Raw genomic sequence first — 20383 nt, forward strand, 5'->3', positions numbered from 1 at the left:
GTCGTCTGAGAAGGCTTGTACGGACAAAGTAGCAATTGATCGAGTCATTTAATGAAGGCTGTTCTCGATCCATATCTCACCGAACTATGCTTAGGTAATTGAACTGTTCGGAATTGGCAGTCGCATGCCTATATGGATACCACTGATTTCTGCTAAGAATCAGAAAGGTCGAATATGGTGGTGTCAGGAACACCGCGACTGGACATTGGAAGACTGGAAATAAGTCATGAGGTCAGAAAAGTCACGGTACAACTTGTTCTGTATCGAACGGTAGTCAGAGAGTGAGGCGGGATCCCAATAAAGAAATGGACCCAGCTTGCCTTGTAAACACAATTGAAGGTTCTGGAGGTAGTGTCATGGCGTGGGATCCCCTGATATTGCTTGAGGGTCGGGTGTCCTTGGCAGAATATCTGAACATTGTTGCCGATGAAGTCCATCCTTCAATGCTGACTTTTTATCCAACAGATGACGGTTGTTTCATGGACGACAATGGAACTGTCCATCGCTCAAGAATTGTTCAGTAGTAGTTCAGCGAGAATGACAGCAAATTCTACCATCTTCTCTGGTAGAATTTACCACAAAGCTAGGATTTGAATCTCATTAAAAACGTATGGGTCATATTAGAAAAACTGATCGGGGAGCAAAGTCCTCTTCCGTCAAATGTAAGCCAGTGTGAGTAAGCAAGGACTGTCTGGTGAACGCCTAGTATGTTCTAGATATGCAACCAGCACCTGATGGAATCTATGTCAAAAATCGCATATGTGCTGTAATTCGGGCTAAAGAATTAGAAATTTTATTTAATACCGTGTTGGACCTAGCCCGAGTTACAGCACATATGCGGTTTGGCATAGAGTCCATGTGTGTGTGTGTGTGTGTGTGTGGAATCTATCTATCTATCTATTTATCATCTGATCTAACACTATTTCAATGGGACCTACCATATCGCACAAGAGCCATCAAACCTGACGCAGATATTCAGTGGAGAACGTGGCACAATATATTACCCCTCCTACTATATTACGAAAATTTAACTCAAACGTCTCAGATAACTTGCTGTTCTGCTACCAATTAGGAACAGTCCGGCATATCTACTTGGAATGCCCAGTCAACACTAAATTAATCAATTTGTCTCGGGAAACAGCAGCTCTCACCTGTGGTAGTCTTCATACAGAAGAGAAGTATTTCAATCTCGTCCATGCGGAGTCAAATAACCATTCATTCTGTAATTACCGCTTCATCACAACGAAAGTGGTAATATACAACTTCTACCTCAGACATACAAGATCAGACAGCACAGCAACTTCACAGAGAGAGGCAACTGACCAACTCATCGCAGCCTTCAAACAAAAGGTGAGAAGTCGGATCCTACACCTTAGATCTTTTCCACCAAGACTGGAATCCACAGAATCAACTCTTGGCTGAGCAGGGCAACTGCATCATAATCCACTTTCCAACATAGGAGTGACATCATCCCCCCAAAGAAAGGGGGAAGAAGGATTTTGTGCTTAACAGTGCGAAAATTAATCAGCTGGCACTGTCATGTAAATAGATAATATTGTGCTATAGCAACTCTTATGTTCTTCAACATTTATGTTCTTATACAGTATTAATGACTTTAATGACTTTAATTAAAAAAAAAAATATATATATATATATATATATATATATATATATGTAATTCGCCTTATAAGTGACTTCGATGTAACATATCTCAACAAGAGTATGAGCATGTAGCCTCTCTGCCTGACTGCAGAGAACCAAAAACCGGTTAATCCTTATATAAGATTGTTATGTTCACAATAAAAAAAATATAAAAAAATCTATTTATCTATCTATTAATATAAAAAAAATATGTCCTGAATACTGCCTCTAGACCTGTAACTACGCACACAGCCAAGAAGACTACTAGAATTTAGTTCATACAGAAGAAAACAGATATAGAATATGCAATTTCCTCTTCATGTGCCCTAAGGCCGTCATCTACAGCTTCTACCTAAAACACACAAGAAATAACCAGCACCCGTCCATCACCGAATCGGCACAAACCCTCATGTACAGCCTCCGTCGGAAACTACAAAGCAGGCTTTCACTGGAACTTGAATACTACAAAGAAACACGACCTGTTGCGAAATTCATAGAGGAGTGGAACCCAACTGGCACCCTGTTCTGGATTGACGACGACAATACACTTCATCTGAAAGAAAACTAAGAGTGAAACTGAACTGTAATGTTGATTCATTTATTGCACTTTCTATTGTATATCCGAAAGGAAAATCTTCCCTTATCTGTAATATATATACTTATATACTTATAATATGTAAATAGTCATTTTGTTACCTATCTTCTAATGTATATTTTATCAAATTAAATTTAAAAAAAATCAATATATATATATATATATATATATCAGGATTTTACATTTTTATATTACGCTTTATTTTTATTTGTGTTGTGTGTGAATGTGCTATTGGGAGGGAAGTATATATCAATCAGTCTAAAAGCTATATACTATATAAAGCTGAGATTTCAAGGTCATTTCCACGCTTCTTTCAACCTCGGAATGATATTTCCGTTGTGCTTTAAGTCTGTGCTTTCATAGATTTTTGTCTTGAACTTCTAATTCCTATTATCAGTAGTAATTGTAGAGTATTTGCTTGGATGCTTGGATGAGAAATATGCTTTAGAGGATAATAAACCTGATGTTTTGATCCTTTTTACTACATTCTTGATATATATATATATATATATATATATATATATATATATAAGCCTTTTTCTGTAACGTTTTTGTGTCACGTTTTTTTTGTCAAGTTATTTGAAACGTTTTGAAACTGAGGGGCTACCCTTAGTGTCGAGTCTTCAAAATTCGAGTCATCAAAATTCAAGGAGAATCGGCCTACCAGTCCGGTACTCGGGGGTTTGGGCGCCGCAGGCGCCAGTGGGCGGAACACCCTTTCGAGTTTTCAAAATTCAAGTCATCAGAATTCAAGGAGAACCGGCCTACCAGTAAGGAATTCGTGGGGGGGCGCCGTAGGCACCAGGGGGGATAACCCCTTTTCGAGTCTTTAAAATTCGAGTCATCAAAATTCAAGTAGAATCGGCCTACCAGTAAGGAATTCGTGGGGGGGCGCCGTAGGCACCAGGGGGGGAGACCCCCTTTCGAGTCTTTAAAATTCGAGTCATCAAAATTCAAGGAGAATCGGCTTACTAGTCCGGTATTCGGGGGGCGCTGCAGACGCCAGGGGGCGGAACACCCTTTCGAATCTTCAAAATTCGAGTCATCAGAATTCAAAGAGAACCGGCCCACCAGTACAGAATTCGGGGGGGTTGGGCACCGTAGGCGCCAGGGGGGGACGTCTCCCTTTCGAGTCTTCAAAATTCGAGTCATCAGAATTCAAGGTGAACCGGCCTACCAGTCCGGAACTCGGGGGGGGGAGTAGGCGTCGGGGGAGGAACCCCTAGTATATATATATTTTTTTGTTGTTGTTTGTTTGTTTTGTTTTTGTTTTGTTTTTTTTCATGTATAGTTTTAACCTACACCCTCTTTATCATAGTAATGGATTCTAATTGTCTTTCTCTATGTGAATTCCGCGCATAAAAACTATAAACCTTTTGTGCTGTCGCAAATTCCCATTTAATACTGTAGATCTGCTGTAGAGAACAAACGCGGAACTTTAAGCCATTTCAAGTCTCCAGTAATCAGGATGGTGGTCTCCCAACGTATGATGATGATGATGAAATTTATTCACAGCCAATCAGAAACTATAATACAGTAGGAGTCGACCTTCTAGTTGCAAGCTGAAAATGCTATCCGCTCTACCAGCCAGACCAACATAGCATTTGTTATTATTATGATGCTACTGTTAATTTTAATCACAAGAGTGATGAAAGATTCAGAAGCGCAATTTAACCAACTTTGTAAAATCAATTTTTCAAAATCCTGACAGACATGTCATAATTTTCTGAGAAACCATTACTTCGAGAAGTAATGAAACACTTTTTTTTTCATAACTATATCGCACGGAAACACTGATACTTCTCCATTCTTGGCTTCTTCTAAATATTGTTCATCTATTCCGGTTTTTCTACACTATCTATATCTATCGTAAATTCCTGTGCAGGTTATCTGAAATCCGTTTTTGACTGTTCGAAGCAACTGCTGGAATGAAACGAATTATTATTAAACAAAATATTAATCTATTTATCAATAGATTAATATTTTTTCTACAACTAGCTGCAAAAAATGTCTGTGAATCAACCGATTTTTTTATTTTTTTTGTCAAGGAAATGTCTTCTTTGCATGTAGATAGTTACACTCTCTGAATGAATACGCCTATCCTGTGTATGACCTTCACTTAGATCACGCGCTGTCAATACATCAAACGTGTAATTACTACCTTAATACTGAATTAAGCTATCATTTTTTTTATTATTATTTTTAAGTCTAGGTCTAGTCTTTATACGGCAATTGACTTCAGGAGTTAAAAAAGAACTCTTTAAGGCCAAATGTCTGTGAATATTACCACAAAAGCAAGAACTTATGCCACTCTTTTAGTAATATGAATAAATGAAGATAATTAAGTGTCGTTATAGTATAAATTCCATTAGGAAGATATCCTTTCTTGACTTCATAGTAATCATCAATTCTAATTAGGTTTCCATTGATTAATCCAACAAATATATACAGGTCGTCAATGATTGGACCTGAATAGGATCAAATTTTTTTTTTATAGTATAATAAGATTAAATTATCTACTTTTGTTTCACTCCCTGATTATCGTCTACTTTTATTGTAGACTGTGATTTTATGAAAATGTACATTTATAGTACTTTCAATATGACAAAGAGTTAAGCTTGTACTAAAAGATACATGGCCCTCCCTTATCCCTAGATGATCGTTATAATAGTGATTGATCAAGTTGCTACTCAATGAACAAAGTTCGGGTTCAAGTTTTGCAGTTTTTAACTGTGAACCACTGATTAGTATGACAGCACCCAGACAGTAGCACCCACCAAAAGAATGCAACAGTTAAGGATTGTAAAACCTGAACTGACCGAGCCTGACCTAGTGACATTGTACAATAGAACGCGATACATTTTAGATGAGTAAAAGCAACCACAGAAGAAAATCTGTTTTAATAAATAATACCAATATCTTTTAAATACCTCTCTCTCACTGAGAGAACAGCTATTGGATCCAATAAAATACTATTACAGAATTAATGTTACTGCATTGTCAATAATGTAAACAAAATCTGTTTTATTTTATTCAAGTTAGATTTTCTGCCGACAAACAGCAAACATTGACAATAACTATATTGTGACAATACGCTTTACACAAACAGACTAGCTACAGAATACAGATACGGTAATTTGTATTGATAAGATTATACGCTATCTCGCGATGTTAGACTTATATGAAATCATATTCTTAGCTACAACAAGCATTTAAACCTAACACTTATGGAGAAAGCAAGCTTTATACTGATAAAATTGTAACTGCTAATTTTAGTGTCAATCTGAGCTTTGGATCTTTCATTATAGGATTGGCTATTTTCGGCATAAAAAATCATTCTGTCTCTCGTGAGTTGCGCTCTACTTACGTGAAAAGATCTGCCTTCCAGTGCTCACTGAGCTGTGTTTATATTACAAGAGTAGACACGCTGAACTAGTTTATAATTGGGAACCTTCCATCAGTGAAAATAATGTTGAAATATATAGAAATAAACCGACATTTAAGACGACCTTTGAAGATAATGAAGCTAAAATGTTTTAAATCAGTGTGTGCTTATCCGTCTTCATGCCACATTCGTGAACAAGAATGTTTTAGTGCTTCTCCGTGTGCATACTAATAAAGGGATGAATAATATTTTAAGGGCTTTGTGCTCCCGGCACACCATCTACCGGACGTAATGAGATCAGAGTCCTTCGTGACGCACGGAAACGAAGATTTCTTTCCAAACAGTGAGGACAGCACCTTCGTATTCCACTCTCTCCGGTCTGAGGGGTCACCTACCGCCTTGACAAAGGCAATGAGAAGTTCATAAAAGCGTCACGCGCAGTCGCACGCGAGAATAGATCGCTGTTCGTGTCAGCGGGAGCAGTTCAGTCAACTGTTTTTACTTCAACACCGCCTCGGCTCTCTTACTTTCTGACAGCTTCATTGAAGGCTGTATTCTTAACTACGTTGCTTCATTGAATTAGACTTTTTTTTTTAATTAGCCTACAAGATGAAAGAAAAAAGATGGCTTTTACTTATTTGGGGACTTTTAGAGACTTGGGTTTTCAGTGGGCCTATTTTGGGATGGGCAGCATTGCATTACATGCTGAAGAAACAGGGGATTTATCAGCATCTATGCAACTTCCAGAATGTGGACGTAGTGGAATCGAACCGAGTAAACACAACTTACGAAATTTTTGACTTCACAACTTATGGACCCCTTCGAGGGGGTCCGTTTATCCCGTATGAATCTAATACCTTATTCAGGACATCGTTGGACCAAAACACTTCCCCTGCCACAAACCCAACGCCAATAGGGGTAAGTATTCATAATAAGAACTGTAATAATATATAAATATTGTACTTCTGATTTTGTTAAATTTTTTCTGAGCTTTTGAGCTTTTTTTATTTTGTTTTTTAAGTATCCCTTTAACAATTGAGTCTGTGAGTATTCAGTAGGAAACGTCCTGAGATATATAGAAAAATGAAAGAGTGATAAGTGCATTTGAATTTCCTGTTATTATAATTGATAGTGCGATATACACAACATTCAAAACCCATATATAGAGTCTTCGTGGTTTGATCTGTGCACTTTCATAACAAGTAAATGAAAGTTAATTAATTAGTATCGAAGAAAGAGCCAAAGTTACAAGAATCTAATGCAGTGCTGAAATCATATAGTATAATATGCATCCCAATGCGATACATTTTTTCTCCAACAACTCTCTCTCTCTCTCTCTCTCTCTCTCTCTCTCCCTCTCCATCGATCTTCTCTGCAAGGCTGTTTGTTCCAGTGTTTGATTTGTCAAAGGGAAAACGATCACTCAAACATACAGACAATCGCATGATCACTTAAGTGCAAGAATAAACGCACCAGTTTATTAAACTGTCTTGAAGAATTAAAGTTCCTGTTTTTAATTATGGTTTTCATAAAGCTTATTTGCGTCAACAAATAATATGCTAAGTTTGAGAATAGTATTCAGGTAGTTCCAGTGTCAACTAATATATAGTAATAACTGTTTCGAGTAAAAGAGAAATTAATAGAATATATGTCCATCTATCTATTTGCCTAAATATTAAATAAAAAAATATGACCATCCGTTTATTTGATAGATAGTGATGACTCATAAATGCTATTATAAGTGTAAAATTTCCTAATGTTGGTATCCTAATAAGTCATTTTAACTTGATTATTTGCTTTTTTAATTGAACTAAGTTACACTTAAGTTTAAAAGAAAGAAAGAAAAAGCAATGTGCATAAACTGAGCTCATAGTTCGACTGTGAGACCTTGTCAAATTGCCACTGGTGGAAATTTGACAAGGTCTCGCACTATAGCAACAGTCATAAGTGGCTGTCGCTGTAATATCAGAACATGAGCTGCAGTATGAAATTTTCAGTGAATCTTTTTTCTGTTCTTAACATTAAGAATAAACATTAAAAGAATAAACAATAAAAATTAACATTAAAATAGGCGTTAGAATTGGAATAGTTAAAGCAACAGTTTGGAGTATTGCGCGTTATGGAAGTGAGTCATGGACACTCAGAAAGAGAGATATGGAAAGAATTAATGCATTGGAAATGTAGTGTTATAGAAAGATGGAAAAGATTAGCTATACAGAAAGAATATCAAATCAAGAAGTTTTAAGACGAGTTGGATGGAAAGACACTGCTAAAGAATATTATGCAAAGAAAGACCAGATTTGCAGGACATCTTCTGAGAGGTTCTTCGGGACACCTGACAAGAACTATATTACAAGGGAAAGTTGAGGGGAAGAGAAGACGTGGAAGACCAACTAGAGAGTGGTTTAATGACATCTTGGAATGGACTGGTTTAAGAATGATGGAAGCGACAGATAGAGAGAAACGGAGAAGAGCTGCTCATCTGCTGCAACCCTCTTGCTAGAGGATGCTACCGGACCACGACGAACATTAAGATACGACAAAAAACCATTTTAAAATGTAAGGGCGTTTTTGTGAGAGTTGTTTGGAATTAGCACTTGTATCACGAAATCGTTAACGACATAATAATGTCTATCAGCCGAGTATATTGCAAGCTCAATTTCTCAGTATTAATATGAGAGAGGGAGAGAGAGAGAGAGAGAGAGAGAGAGAGAGAGAGAGAGAGAGAGGGAGAAGAGGGAATTTAGTTGGTGGGATAATTTGTAATTACGATTGAAGCAAATAAATTAAGTAAAGTTATGATTTTCGCGATGAAAAAACTCATCTACCTACTTCCGTATGGGACCGGCTAACTCATTCTGTAGAGAGAGAAAAAAGAGAGAGCTTGAGAGAGAGAGAGAGAGAGAGAGAGAGAGAGAGAGAGAGAGAGAGAGAGAGATTCTTTCGTGCTGAAATTCCAATTACTTCATTTGTCCTTCAAATATTGAAGTTTGTTAGTTTTATCTTATCAAAAATTTATTTTTACCTATCACGTGCACACTGCATATTTATGTCGAGATTTGGTTTTCAAATGAGTAGAAGGATAAATCCTATGTGTGTGTGTGTGTGTGTGTGTGTGTGTGTGTGTGTGTGTGTGTGTGTGTGTGTGTGTGTGTGTGATAAACCAACAAACCCACCCATTTATACAAGGGAAAGAACATTAGAAATGAAAGAATGTTTCAAGGCTGTTTAATAAAGTAGGTTAAGGGATATATCAAATAAAAACTAATAGAGTAAAAAAATCTATTAAAATCATGATAATGCTGCATCATTTATTTTCGATTGACAAATACACAACGTATTTTATTAAAACATCTCCTTCTTCAGTTAAGCGCAAAATTGTCCGATTTAAAATTTTTTGCTTCCCTAAACTGCTATTTTTGTATTCATTATTAAAATTAGATCCACATTCTTACTGATTTTTCCCAGTTATTTTAGTCACTTCAGGTAATCTCTAATTAAAGTAGAGAACTTACTTCTTTGCAGAGAACTTGAATGGAACTTTCTTTCCATTTATCAGTATGGAAGAAGAACGACGGTGCCCTTCGCGAAGTGATAACCTGAGTTCGAATTCTATCTAGGACAACAGAATTTTTTATAAGAAACAGAAAAGGCACTCAAAGAATGCATCAGATTTATACACACCATAGTTGCCTGATATCCTTGTTTGTTGGCCTAATTCAAATCATTGCTAACGGAATGAATTTCCAAAGCACGGAAGGAATTTCCAAAGTGAAAAAACATGCAATAGGTTTCCATGGATTTGCAGCATTTTGTAAGTGAGATCCACATAAAAAAGCAAATAAATTGGGAATGGATAATTAACTTATTTTTATTACTTATTACTATGCTACTTAACCAGATGCTTGCATGAAAGCTTCATGCTGGATGAAATTAATTCCTTTACATTCTTATATTAATCTGAATCATTGATTTACTTGCTTTCTGTTAATGATGTAACTGGTTATCCGAATCAGGAGTATTGGGACTGGGAATTTTGAATCTCTGGATATGTATAGCAGCAGCTCTGGCAACACTCAGACAGTAGCTCTGACTGCGCTCCGCCAGGTTATTGCACTCTAAATAGGTGAGGAGCCACAACCGTCCGCTCTGAAAAGATCGATAACAACCGATCGATAGAAACGAATGACAGTAATCCTTTTACCTCGCCCTTAGTATGAAACAATAATGCTTTGCCTCTTTCAAGATGATTCTGTGGCACAGTCGGAAGAATGACATGCCTGCTAAATGAAAGAAAGAATTGGCTCCATAAATAAGAGGAAAAGCTGAGTTATTCGGTCTCAGACTGAGGAACAATTTTTTCACACACAAGTTCTACCTTCTCTTCTCCTCTCCATAGACAACAGACAAACCTGCTCGATGGACACGCTAGATTGAAACAACACTCTCGACTTTTGGCTGTGTATGGAATTTAAATTGTAGAAGAAAGGCAGTGGTGGATTATTCGGTTTAGAATTGAGCCTTTTCATCCTTTAAGTTTCTCCTAAGTATCATAAATAGTCTTAAAGGTTTCTCTAATTTTTCTTCCCCACCAGCCATTTTAATCTTTCTTCTCCTTCTCTAACTTACTTTATCACTGATTCAGTTTGTAAAATGAAACGACTATTCTCTGGTTGCAACCAGTTTACTTTGTGCTTACATGCTTATATTCTGAAAATATTTGTGAATTATTCACCTGTCGCAGAACTGTTTAAAATTTTCAGTGTTAAGTCTCAAATTCATGGAGAAAGTTTATCATCATAAAGAGTGCACAACACATTCATTAGTCCTTCAGCACTCTTACTATCATTTGAAGATTATTTCTTTCTAGAATAATTTCCTCAGTATATGTACTCAACGTGACTAACTCTATCCAAGATCTTTTCGAAGCATACTCTTCTAAAGTAAATTCCATAGACGGGGAATAATGGTAAAATTTTCACCATGATAATTATAGTTGGAAGCAATCTTCATTAATAATCACAAATTCTGAAGATATATATGAAGATGTATATATATAGAATTTGACTTTTTTTGTTATTTCGATTTCATTGTTTTTTAAACTTGTATTTAATGTTCTGCACGAGACGAATGGCATGCACACACACACACACACACGTGTGTGTGTGTGTGTGTGTGTGTGTGTGTGTGTGTGTGTGTGTGTGTGTGTGTGTGTGTGTGTGCGCGCGCGCGCGCGCGCGCTTGTTTTAGACTTGCATATGGTTTAAGTGGGCATTTTGGAAAAATCTCAGATTTTGTTCTTGAAATATTCTTCGTATTTGGAAAATAAGAAATACCCCGTTTCACTATTGGATAAAGATAATTGGATAAAGCCCTTAGCATTTCGAAAACTCTTTCCAACTTGAGAAATTTATTAGAGGTTTGCAATAAAAAAATGAAACAGAAAACCAACATTGTAGATGAGCTTCATCATTTGACATAACAGCATGTAGCAGCATAAAAAGAAAAAACAATTTGGTTTCTAAAGCAGAATTCATGGCTAAAAACATTGACCTGCTCTCAATAATAATACAAAGAGGTTTCATAAACTCTTCATTACAGTGGTCGTCAAAAAAGTACATCCTCAGTTAATAATGTCTCCTTGAAATTTAATTAATTGAAATTGGGAAAATTAATTTTAAGGAGAAAGAAAGAGAGAAAGAAAAAGAGAAAAGTCTACTTCTTTTTGCATGAAGATAAATAATTGATTAGAGCTCTATTTTTTTTGTTATTGGTTTTCTCCTTTTATGTTATTTCTATTCCATCTGTGTTAAACTTGAAGGTGTACAATAGACAAAATACCGAGTATAGTTCATGGAGAATCTTAGTGCTGCAACTTAAAATATATTCTCTAAATTCTTATACTTTTACCCTTGAATCAGTCCTAGGAACCCTTTCAACCAAAACTGTATTTCAATAATATATTTTTAACAACCTGTAAGCAGGAAAGTTGAAACGAATCATGCTGTTATGAACTCTGGTAATCAACAGTAGGGTGTGTGTGTGTGTGTGTGTGTGTGTGTGTGTGTGTGTGTGTGTGTGTGTGTGTGTGTGTGTGTGTGTGTGTGTGTGTGTGTGTGTGTGTGTGTGTGATTTATACCAGTGAATAATTGCCCGTGACACACATATTTCACTGCTATTGCGCACATTTCTCTGAATAGCGGGTCAAGAATCAAGTCACAGTTTTACTGCGCTTGTTTATAAGAAAAAACGCCTTTAACTGATACGATATGATATGAGCAGTCTTTTGGTAAATTCACAGAGAACATAAATTGATGCATTTTAGACCCATTTTAAATGGCCTAAAATGGGTCTAAAATGCATCAATTTATGTTGATGCATTTTAGACCATTTAGCTAATGGTCTAAAAATTGAATTTTTAGACCATTAGCTAAATTACACCACCTGGATGAGAAATCCCTACGTAATATCCGACATTTCTGGATTACACGTTGCTTACTTTCTTTATGAATATAAAGAAAACATAATCAAAAAATGAGGCTGATCTCAATCTTCTCTGTTTAAAGAAATTCTTAGAAATTTTCGAATAAGAGGTGGAGTGAATTCAGAGGAGAGTAGCTCAGATGGTAGCTGGACTGTGTAATACTCCATATGAGGAAAGATTGAAGATTTGTGGGTTACAGAAGCTGATTGATCTGCAGTAAGGGGGGTGGGGATATGTTAGAAACATATAAGTACTTATGGGGATTTATAGGACTGATTCGGACGAAATATTTTAGTACATGAATAATGTGAGAAAAACTAGAGGTCAGCCATGAAAATTGAGTAAGAGTGTAGTTAGTAAGAGGGTGAGGACTAAATGTTTTGCTTCGAGAGTGGTGAATGAGTGGAATAGATTTCCATAGGTTTTGTGTGCTTTGTCGGTGAAGGATTTCAAGGCAAAATATGACAGATATTGTACAAGTTATTGACTTGTACAATATCTGTACAAAATGGCGACGTCCTTTGTTCTTCGTTGGCTGGTGACTGCAGAACACTCTATGAACTTCCAACACTGAAAATTTGAATATTACTTATCCGATTTTGGTGATTAGTCACCCTGTCTTAAGAGTGACTAGTAGAATTAAATAGTAGCACTTTCAAATTAAAAACATGAGTTAAATAACACTTTAAACCTATAAACCCAGGAGCAGCAATACAGCGTACATGCATCCGTCTGCCTACACAGCGCCCTCTGATAATAATAATAATAATAATAATAATAATAATAATAATAATAATAATAATAATAATAATAATAATAATAATAATAAACACTTTATCGTAAATACTTTAGTGTATACACATTACGGCTTATGTATCTAACAGGTCGAAATCATAGTGAAGTTTTTTTTTAAGTTTTCTTTAACGACAAAGATGAAATCATAATTATTTGAGGAATTTAAATTCAAATTTAAACTTAAGTTATTTCTCGCTTAGGCGTAAATTATTTCCGATGCCATTTGTCAACTAAACCCCACTGTGACGTTTCGCTGATTCTTACTTTAATGTCACCGGGTTATAGTGGATAGGTCTTGTTTAGGTTAAATGGCGACCTAATTTGTGCTATCAGTTTAAACATCTACAAAAAATATTACTTCCGTCTCAACCGCGTTAGATGAATAAATAGGCAAAGGAAATTTGATAATTTAATTCTATTTATTTTATTCTTGGTGAAAGATTCGTGACTACATGCAGGGCCGGATTAAGACCCATAGAGGCCCTAAGCACTTAAAAGATTTTGGTGCCCCATATATATGTAATTCAAAATATAAACAATAATAAACCATAAAATAAATTTTTATTTTTCAAAATGAAACAAAACTTATAGTAAGATGGAAAATAATGTTTATTTTTGTATACTTCAACTTTATTTAGATTTGAAAAGTTTTCTCCTACTTTTTAATTGCAAAGTCTTTGATCAGATCCTCAAAATTAATCTTACGTAACACATCTGCTTCTATACTTAGTAGAGATAAGGCATTCAACCTGCTTTGTTGCATAGTTGTTCTGATGGGATTTTTAATATACTTCAACTGAGAAAATGAACGCTCAGCTGAGCAATTTGTGACCATTAATGTTAAAAATATACGAAAGGCAATGTCTACATTTGGAAAGGCACACTCAATATTGTCTTCTACAATTATTTTATAAAGTTCAGCATGAGTGAATCTTGATTTTACATTTTTTGTTGCACTGAACTTATGGCGCACATATGAGCGAAACTGCTGAAGCTCAGCTGAGAAATTAGTGTTCAAGTTCTCTGGGTAAGCATCAATCAGCTTTTGACAACACTGAGAATACCTTTCAATTTCGGTAGATGATGAAGTCACTGAAGTAGCATTATGTTGCACATCACTTAGAAAAGAAAATCTCTCTGATATTTCTTTGTATAGCTCTCCTCTTCTTCTTATCTCAGTTTCAAGTTTGTCAACAACTGTGTAAAAGGTGGTGATATGAAATTTATCTTTGGCAATCAGATATACTTCTGGAGCATCTCCATCATTGGGTACCTTCCTTCTGATACGTTTGCAAGTTTGAGCTGCCTTGTAATCAACATCTGGTAGCACTTCCTTTGTAGCTGCTTGATATCTTTCAGATTCATTTCGTGAAGTGCACAATTGGTCATCTAATGATCCATACAGATCTGCACATGTTTTTAAGTTGACGTCCTCATTCTGTAGAACTTGGCTTACTCTATGAAAATTTTGCAAAATCTCATCCCAAAAATTCAACATAAAAACGAATTCTATCTCTTGCATCTTATTTGCAATATTATCTGCTTCTCTTCTAGTGTCTTCCTTTTGTGACTGGTCTTCGGCTATACAGTCTAACGCTTCTAAAATTTGAAGGAAAGATTTCAAAATTGCTGCTGTTGCCATAGCATGTGCCTCCCATCTACTCTCAGAAAAGGATTTTAAGACATTTTCATTTCCAATACAACCTTTAAGAATTGTCCACCGGCTGATTGAGACTGAAAAAAAGGTATAGAGCAACCGCACTGTAGAGAAGAAATTAACCGCCTCTTCACGTCAACAGCACTTCGGCCTACCGAATTTAGTGAATGAGCTGCACAGGGCACATATATAGCAAACTTGTTTGTTTCTAAAATTTTTTGCTGCATCCTCTTATAACGCCCAGACATGTTAGCAGCGTCGTCATAAGATTGACCCCTACATTTTGAAAAGTTTAGCTGACAAACTTTACGTAAGTACTGTAACATCTGATTTGCCATTTCCTCACCGGTATGGCTTTTCATTTCCAGAAAGGTTAAAAAGCGTTAAATAGGCTGTTCATCTTTTAAGTACCTAAGTACAACACTTAACTAGTCGATAAGTGACAGATCTGGTGTTGAATCAATTGACAAACTAAAATAACCAGAATATTTTACTTCATCGACAATAAGCACATGGACCTTTTGAGCCATTAGTTGAATGAGTTCCTCACAAGTGGCTTTGGATAGATAAGAAGGATTTCTTTTGCCACAAATTCCATATTTCGCAATGTGACCTGCTAAAAATGGAACAAACTGACTTATGAGCTCAAGCAGCCCTAAAAAGTTTCCATTTTGCAATGATCCAAATCTTTCTTCTGTTCCTGAAAAGCCAAGCTACGTTCAGCTAATGTACGAATAATTGCTATGACACGCTTCAGGATATGTTCTCAGTAATCACACTCTTCCTGAATTTGTTTTTCCAACTGTTGTCCCAACCCTACACCTTGTCTGCGAGTTAAGTATGTTAGCCTAGAGTCTCGATGAGTAGTGCTTTTTTCATGTTGATCAATTATAATAGTATTTCACCAGTCACTGAACCCTTCTCTTGTAACAAAATGTGAGAAATCTTTAGGAGCAAACAGTTTACAAACAAAACAATAAACTGATCCCGTTGATGGTGAATACAATAACCACTCTCTCCATTTTCACCACCATCACCATGGCCCACTAAACTTTTATTTCAACTAAAGCAATTATTTCAACCTCAGAATGTTTTGTAAAGCAACTCTCATCAACATTTGCAGTAGAGATATCAAGAGAATTTACAGACAAAGTGAGGTCAGTAGTGAGACGTGCTAGATGAACCTGCTTGTGACACCTTGATGATTCCAACATCATCATATTTTGATTTTGAAGTGATCAAAGTGGTTTTTGTGTCCACGTCTGATGACGGAGATTGGCTCTGATCAGGAATTGGTATATAATGTTATGGAACTTGTGTGAAGAAATCAGTCAGCTTTGCAGTCAAATTTGGAATCTAATTCCAAAGTCTCCTCTTGTTTCTTTTTTGATTTTGCGCACCACTTAACTGAACACGTTTCATCTTGGTTCTTGGGATCTGTTAAATACAGAAATAAAAAGATTATTTTGTTGAATATTAGGTGGCAATCAACGGAGTTACACATATCACAGGCAAAATCATACGAACAGTTTAATTTTCGGCTTACAGCTGAATCTTGTGTTTTCGTGCTTTAATTAACTCTTATTTTACTGGAGTCGCACTTCTGCGACAGCTAGGCCTTTACCAGGAGGCGCGTTTCTGAGACAATCACGTAATTTGGTTTATATTTGCTTCTGGAGCCTTTTATAAGACATAATTTATTAAAACAAGACCTAAAACAGACAGGAAAATAAAAAATAAAATGGTTAAATTAATTATAAAAAATTACCTCATTTGACGCAATGGTAGTGCCAGAAAGCGTCGTGAGCGATAATACGGTGTAAACGAACCGTCATGCACGTGGTTAGAGTTTTATTAGGCCTTCTGCACGTCATTATTTATTGAAACAAAGTAGGTATCAGTAATAAAAGATAAAAACAATGAAAAACTAATTAAAAGCTAATTTAAATTAAATTCGTTATCTAACTAAAGCAGAAATTCTGTGGTGCCCCCCTTTCCATGATGCCCTAAGCACGTGCTTATTTTGCTTAATGGTTAATCCAGCCCTGACTACATGAGTATCTAAACAATAGGAATCTGTTGGAAGTTTTTTCACTTGGTTATACTATAAATTAAAGATGCCAAGAAATTATATTCTTGGTTTAATCCCTTAAATTAGCATTAAACCAAGAATATCATTTTCTGGCATCTTTAATTTATAGTATAACAAGTGAAAAAACTTCCAACAACTCTCTCTAATCCAGAGTAATTTAATAATAAATTGTGACACCTTTTGTCTATTCGTATATAGAAATATGACTTCTGCATTACTTTAACTTGGTATGACTTCTGGGTCGGGCTCCCACTGATGAGACCTCAATAAAGGTCGAAACCGGTGCAGCTTGGCTCTGATTTGAGAGGCTCTGCTTGGGGGTAGGTTTTTGTCTGTCTCTGAATTGGGCCACTGCTAAGACTATGGCTCTGTCTGGTGGTGGGGTGAGCCTGCCACTGAGTGGAACAACGCTGAGTTGGGCGATCTTTCGGGATCGTCTAATTTTTAAAGAGGTCTTTACTTAAATGCATCTCAATAAAGGTCAAAACCGGTTGGTGGTTTAATTCCGGGGAAGCAGAGTTTTTGCTCCCTTCTACTGATTCAGCCTTAGGGAGCTTTTGAGCATCCATGGATTTGGATCCATTGGGGGTGACTTAGGGCTTCCTTCACTGAGTAGAGCCACTGCTGAGTTAAGTGATCACTCAGGTCGCACATTGTTGAGTGATCGCACGAGATTTTGGACAGGTAACCCCAGACTTAAACAGGGAAACTGGTTGGGTAGTGACCCTTCCCATAATGAGTAGCATTATACATGTCCGGAAGCAGATGTGTTTAGCATTATGGGATACTAAGGCAATTGATGTGAAATGATTAGTTTCTATATTCGAGTTGTCCTGTCCTAAAAATACTCCAGGAGCAAACTTTGCTTACACTTGGATAAAAGATTAAACCAAGAATATAATTTCTTGGCATCTTTAATTTAATAGGAACTGTATCAGAATATCAGTCATGTGAGATTTGTTGCACAAGTCATTACGCTTTGAATTATTGATGAAAAGATCACCTCACTCTATAGTATAGAATACTCTATAGAATGTAAAAAAAAGTGAATAAAGGATTTAATATAGAGAAATTAATACAACAGCAATATAAACTCACCATCTCTGTGCTTGTCTGTATATTCAATTGTTTCTTGCAGGATTATTCTATATGATAGGTGAAAACAAAGTGTACCAATTCTTGTTTTCCAAAATGAACAGCTAATGAGCAAAAATAGGAAGGAATGATCTAAATTTTGACCACAGTGGACATTGCAGTGTATATTTGCTGTAGAACACCGATATTAAGGTTCCTAAATGCAGGGCTTTAAGCTAATGAAATAGAACTAAAAAAGGAACTCTTTCATTTGATTCATCTTGAAATAATAATTTTATTGCTAAAAACCATAGTAACAGATAATTGAATTTCATTAAAAAAAAGTACGTAGTACTTTTGTTTAACTTAGTTAATTTACTATACACTTTAATTTATCCATTTTAAGGCCAAAAAAACCTCTATGAAAAGCCAACCTACAATGAACACTTTATATGAGTAGAAAATATTTTGAACTACTTAATTTATACTAAATTTAAAATGCGTCACTCTTAGTCAAAATCCTAAATAACTAATTGCATAAAAACGTATGTAGCAATCTAAGTATATAGGCAAAGGCGGACAATAGAGTTCAAATAGCCCCATGGAAACCGTAATACAAATTATTATTATTATTATTATTATTATTATTATTATTATTATTATTATTATTATTATTATTATTATTATTATCATCAACACCCGACGTCCATGAAATCAGAGACTCATCGTGGGAGGTATTCACTAATGCATACAATGCTTATCCAACCTCGTCTTAAACTGATTCAATGTGTCCACATCCACAACATACTCAGGCAATGCATTCCACTCACCAACCACCCTCCATGCAAAGAACCTGCTTCTCACTCCTTTGTTCACACTCTCCTTATACAGTTTCCAGCAATGGCCTTTTGTTCTACTTCACTCTCCAATTCTATGAAAAATCTCTTCCATATCTACCTGATAACAACCCTTGACCATTTTATATGTCTCAATCATATCCCCCTCTTTCTCGAATTCAAGAAGCTCTGCAACTTACATTCCTTCAATTTGTCCTCGCACTCCACATTCCAAAGGCAACTGACTACCTTTGTGAATCTTCTCTGTACCCTTTCCAGCATATCCTCATCACCATGAAAACCCGGCGACCAAATCTGTGCACAATAATCCATATGAGGCCTGATCAAGGCCTTATACAATGGAATCATAATCTCTCTATTTCTGCATGTCAGGGTTCTCCGCATCATTGCCATTATTCGATGTGATGTTTTCACAACTTGTGCAATGTAGCCCCCGAATTTCAGGTCCTTGTCCACCATCACACTTAGATCTCTCATGGCTTTAGAACAGTAAAGATTCCCAACTTTATAAAGTTTTGTCTAAGAGGAGCAGTGGCGATTCTCCATTCTTGTATGCTTGCTGCGCAAGCTCATTAATTGAGAAAGAAGTAATATTTATTTGTTAATAAATGCATGCATTTATAAGCATTCCATTTAGACTTTTATTTTTGTAGACAGAAGGCTTTTTAAGCTTGCGCTGCAATAATTGAGCTTTGCGTCGTGTATCGAAGGCCGACGCTAGTCAAGCTACCTTGGCTTGCTCGGTTGTGGGAGCATCCAGGTCCTCGCTTCAGCACTGTGATTTCACGCACGCTCATAGCCATTTCCGTTCCCTCCACGTCATCTCACCCTGTTGCTAAAACACGGGCCATACGCAGTCAAATTAACTCTAGCCAGTGAGCTTCAGCCAGCCTTTATAAGTGTGCGTGTTGCTTGGGAAAATTAAGTTGCAACCGACTTTGTATGACGATGTTATTGACCAGTTCATAAAGAACTGTATTTGTATTCAAGTAGCTAAATTGAAAAAGATAGAATATCATTTGTGAAATAAATGTTGTATTTGTATGATTAAATGTACATAAATTTCTAAATACTGTACATAGTTTTAAATGGTCAGTGATTCGTTATTCCGCTAAACAGACTTCAATCTTACCTCTCATTCCCTGAATGATAACAAGAGCAAGCGTGAATTTCAAGACCAGTATGCATTCGCCCCTGAAGAGGAGTCTCGATTAATGTGTACAAAAACACAAACTGACAAGTCTATCCCTTAAGATGCTGACAATTTTACTAAACTCGCGGGAAAATCTGATTAAATTATAGTCTGAATAGTGTAGTGTTCTTATGTTAAAACAGTATCCACATGTATTGAAAGGCTTGTTAGTGATCTCAGTTCAATACCAAAATGAATTCCAATTAATTTTGACATTAATTAAATAACTTTAAAAACTAATTAATTTTGACATCGCATTTACACTGAGCCTTCGCATTGGAGAGTTGTAGAGTTAAGTAAAAAAAAAAAAAAAAATTCAGGAATAAAATATAATTAATAACTTCGCTCATTGTTAAATGTTACCTGCTAGCAATAATGCATTAATCAAGTCTGTATGGTAGATTGCTTAACACGCATTACCAGTCTGTAATACTTAATAAGTCAATAAAATGAATTAATGATGGCATCCATTTGAATAAAATAAGTCAACTGAAACAAATACTGAAGGATATAAGTAAAATGAAGAAAAAAGGTACTTCCATATGTGTAAACAGAAAAATATATTGTCGTGGTAATTTGCGTTATGTATTTATTTTAAGTATAAAAACCTT

General features: G+C 35.9%; 1 protein-coding gene across 1 annotated transcript in view; it reads left to right on the forward strand.

Annotated features, from left to right (window-relative positions):
* Positions 1-6244: 6244 nt before the first annotated feature.
* Positions 6245-20383, forward strand: part of LOC150098046 (equilibrative nucleobase transporter 1-like) — a 69726-nt gene continuing 55587 nt past the window's right edge. The window contains exon 1 of the mRNA XM_090406665.1: positions 6245-6395. Coding sequence (XP_090262791.1) covers positions 6245-6395 — 151 coding nt within the window. The remainder of the gene's footprint in view (positions 6396-20383) is intronic.

The sequence above is a fragment of the Typopeltis vanoorti genome, chromosome 16 (genome assembly GCF_054136105.1).
Source record: "Typopeltis vanoorti isolate ZY-2024b chromosome 16, IOZ_Tvanoo_1.0, whole genome shotgun sequence".
Lineage (NCBI taxonomy): Eukaryota > Metazoa > Arthropoda > Arachnida > Uropygi > Thelyphonidae > Typopeltis > Typopeltis vanoorti.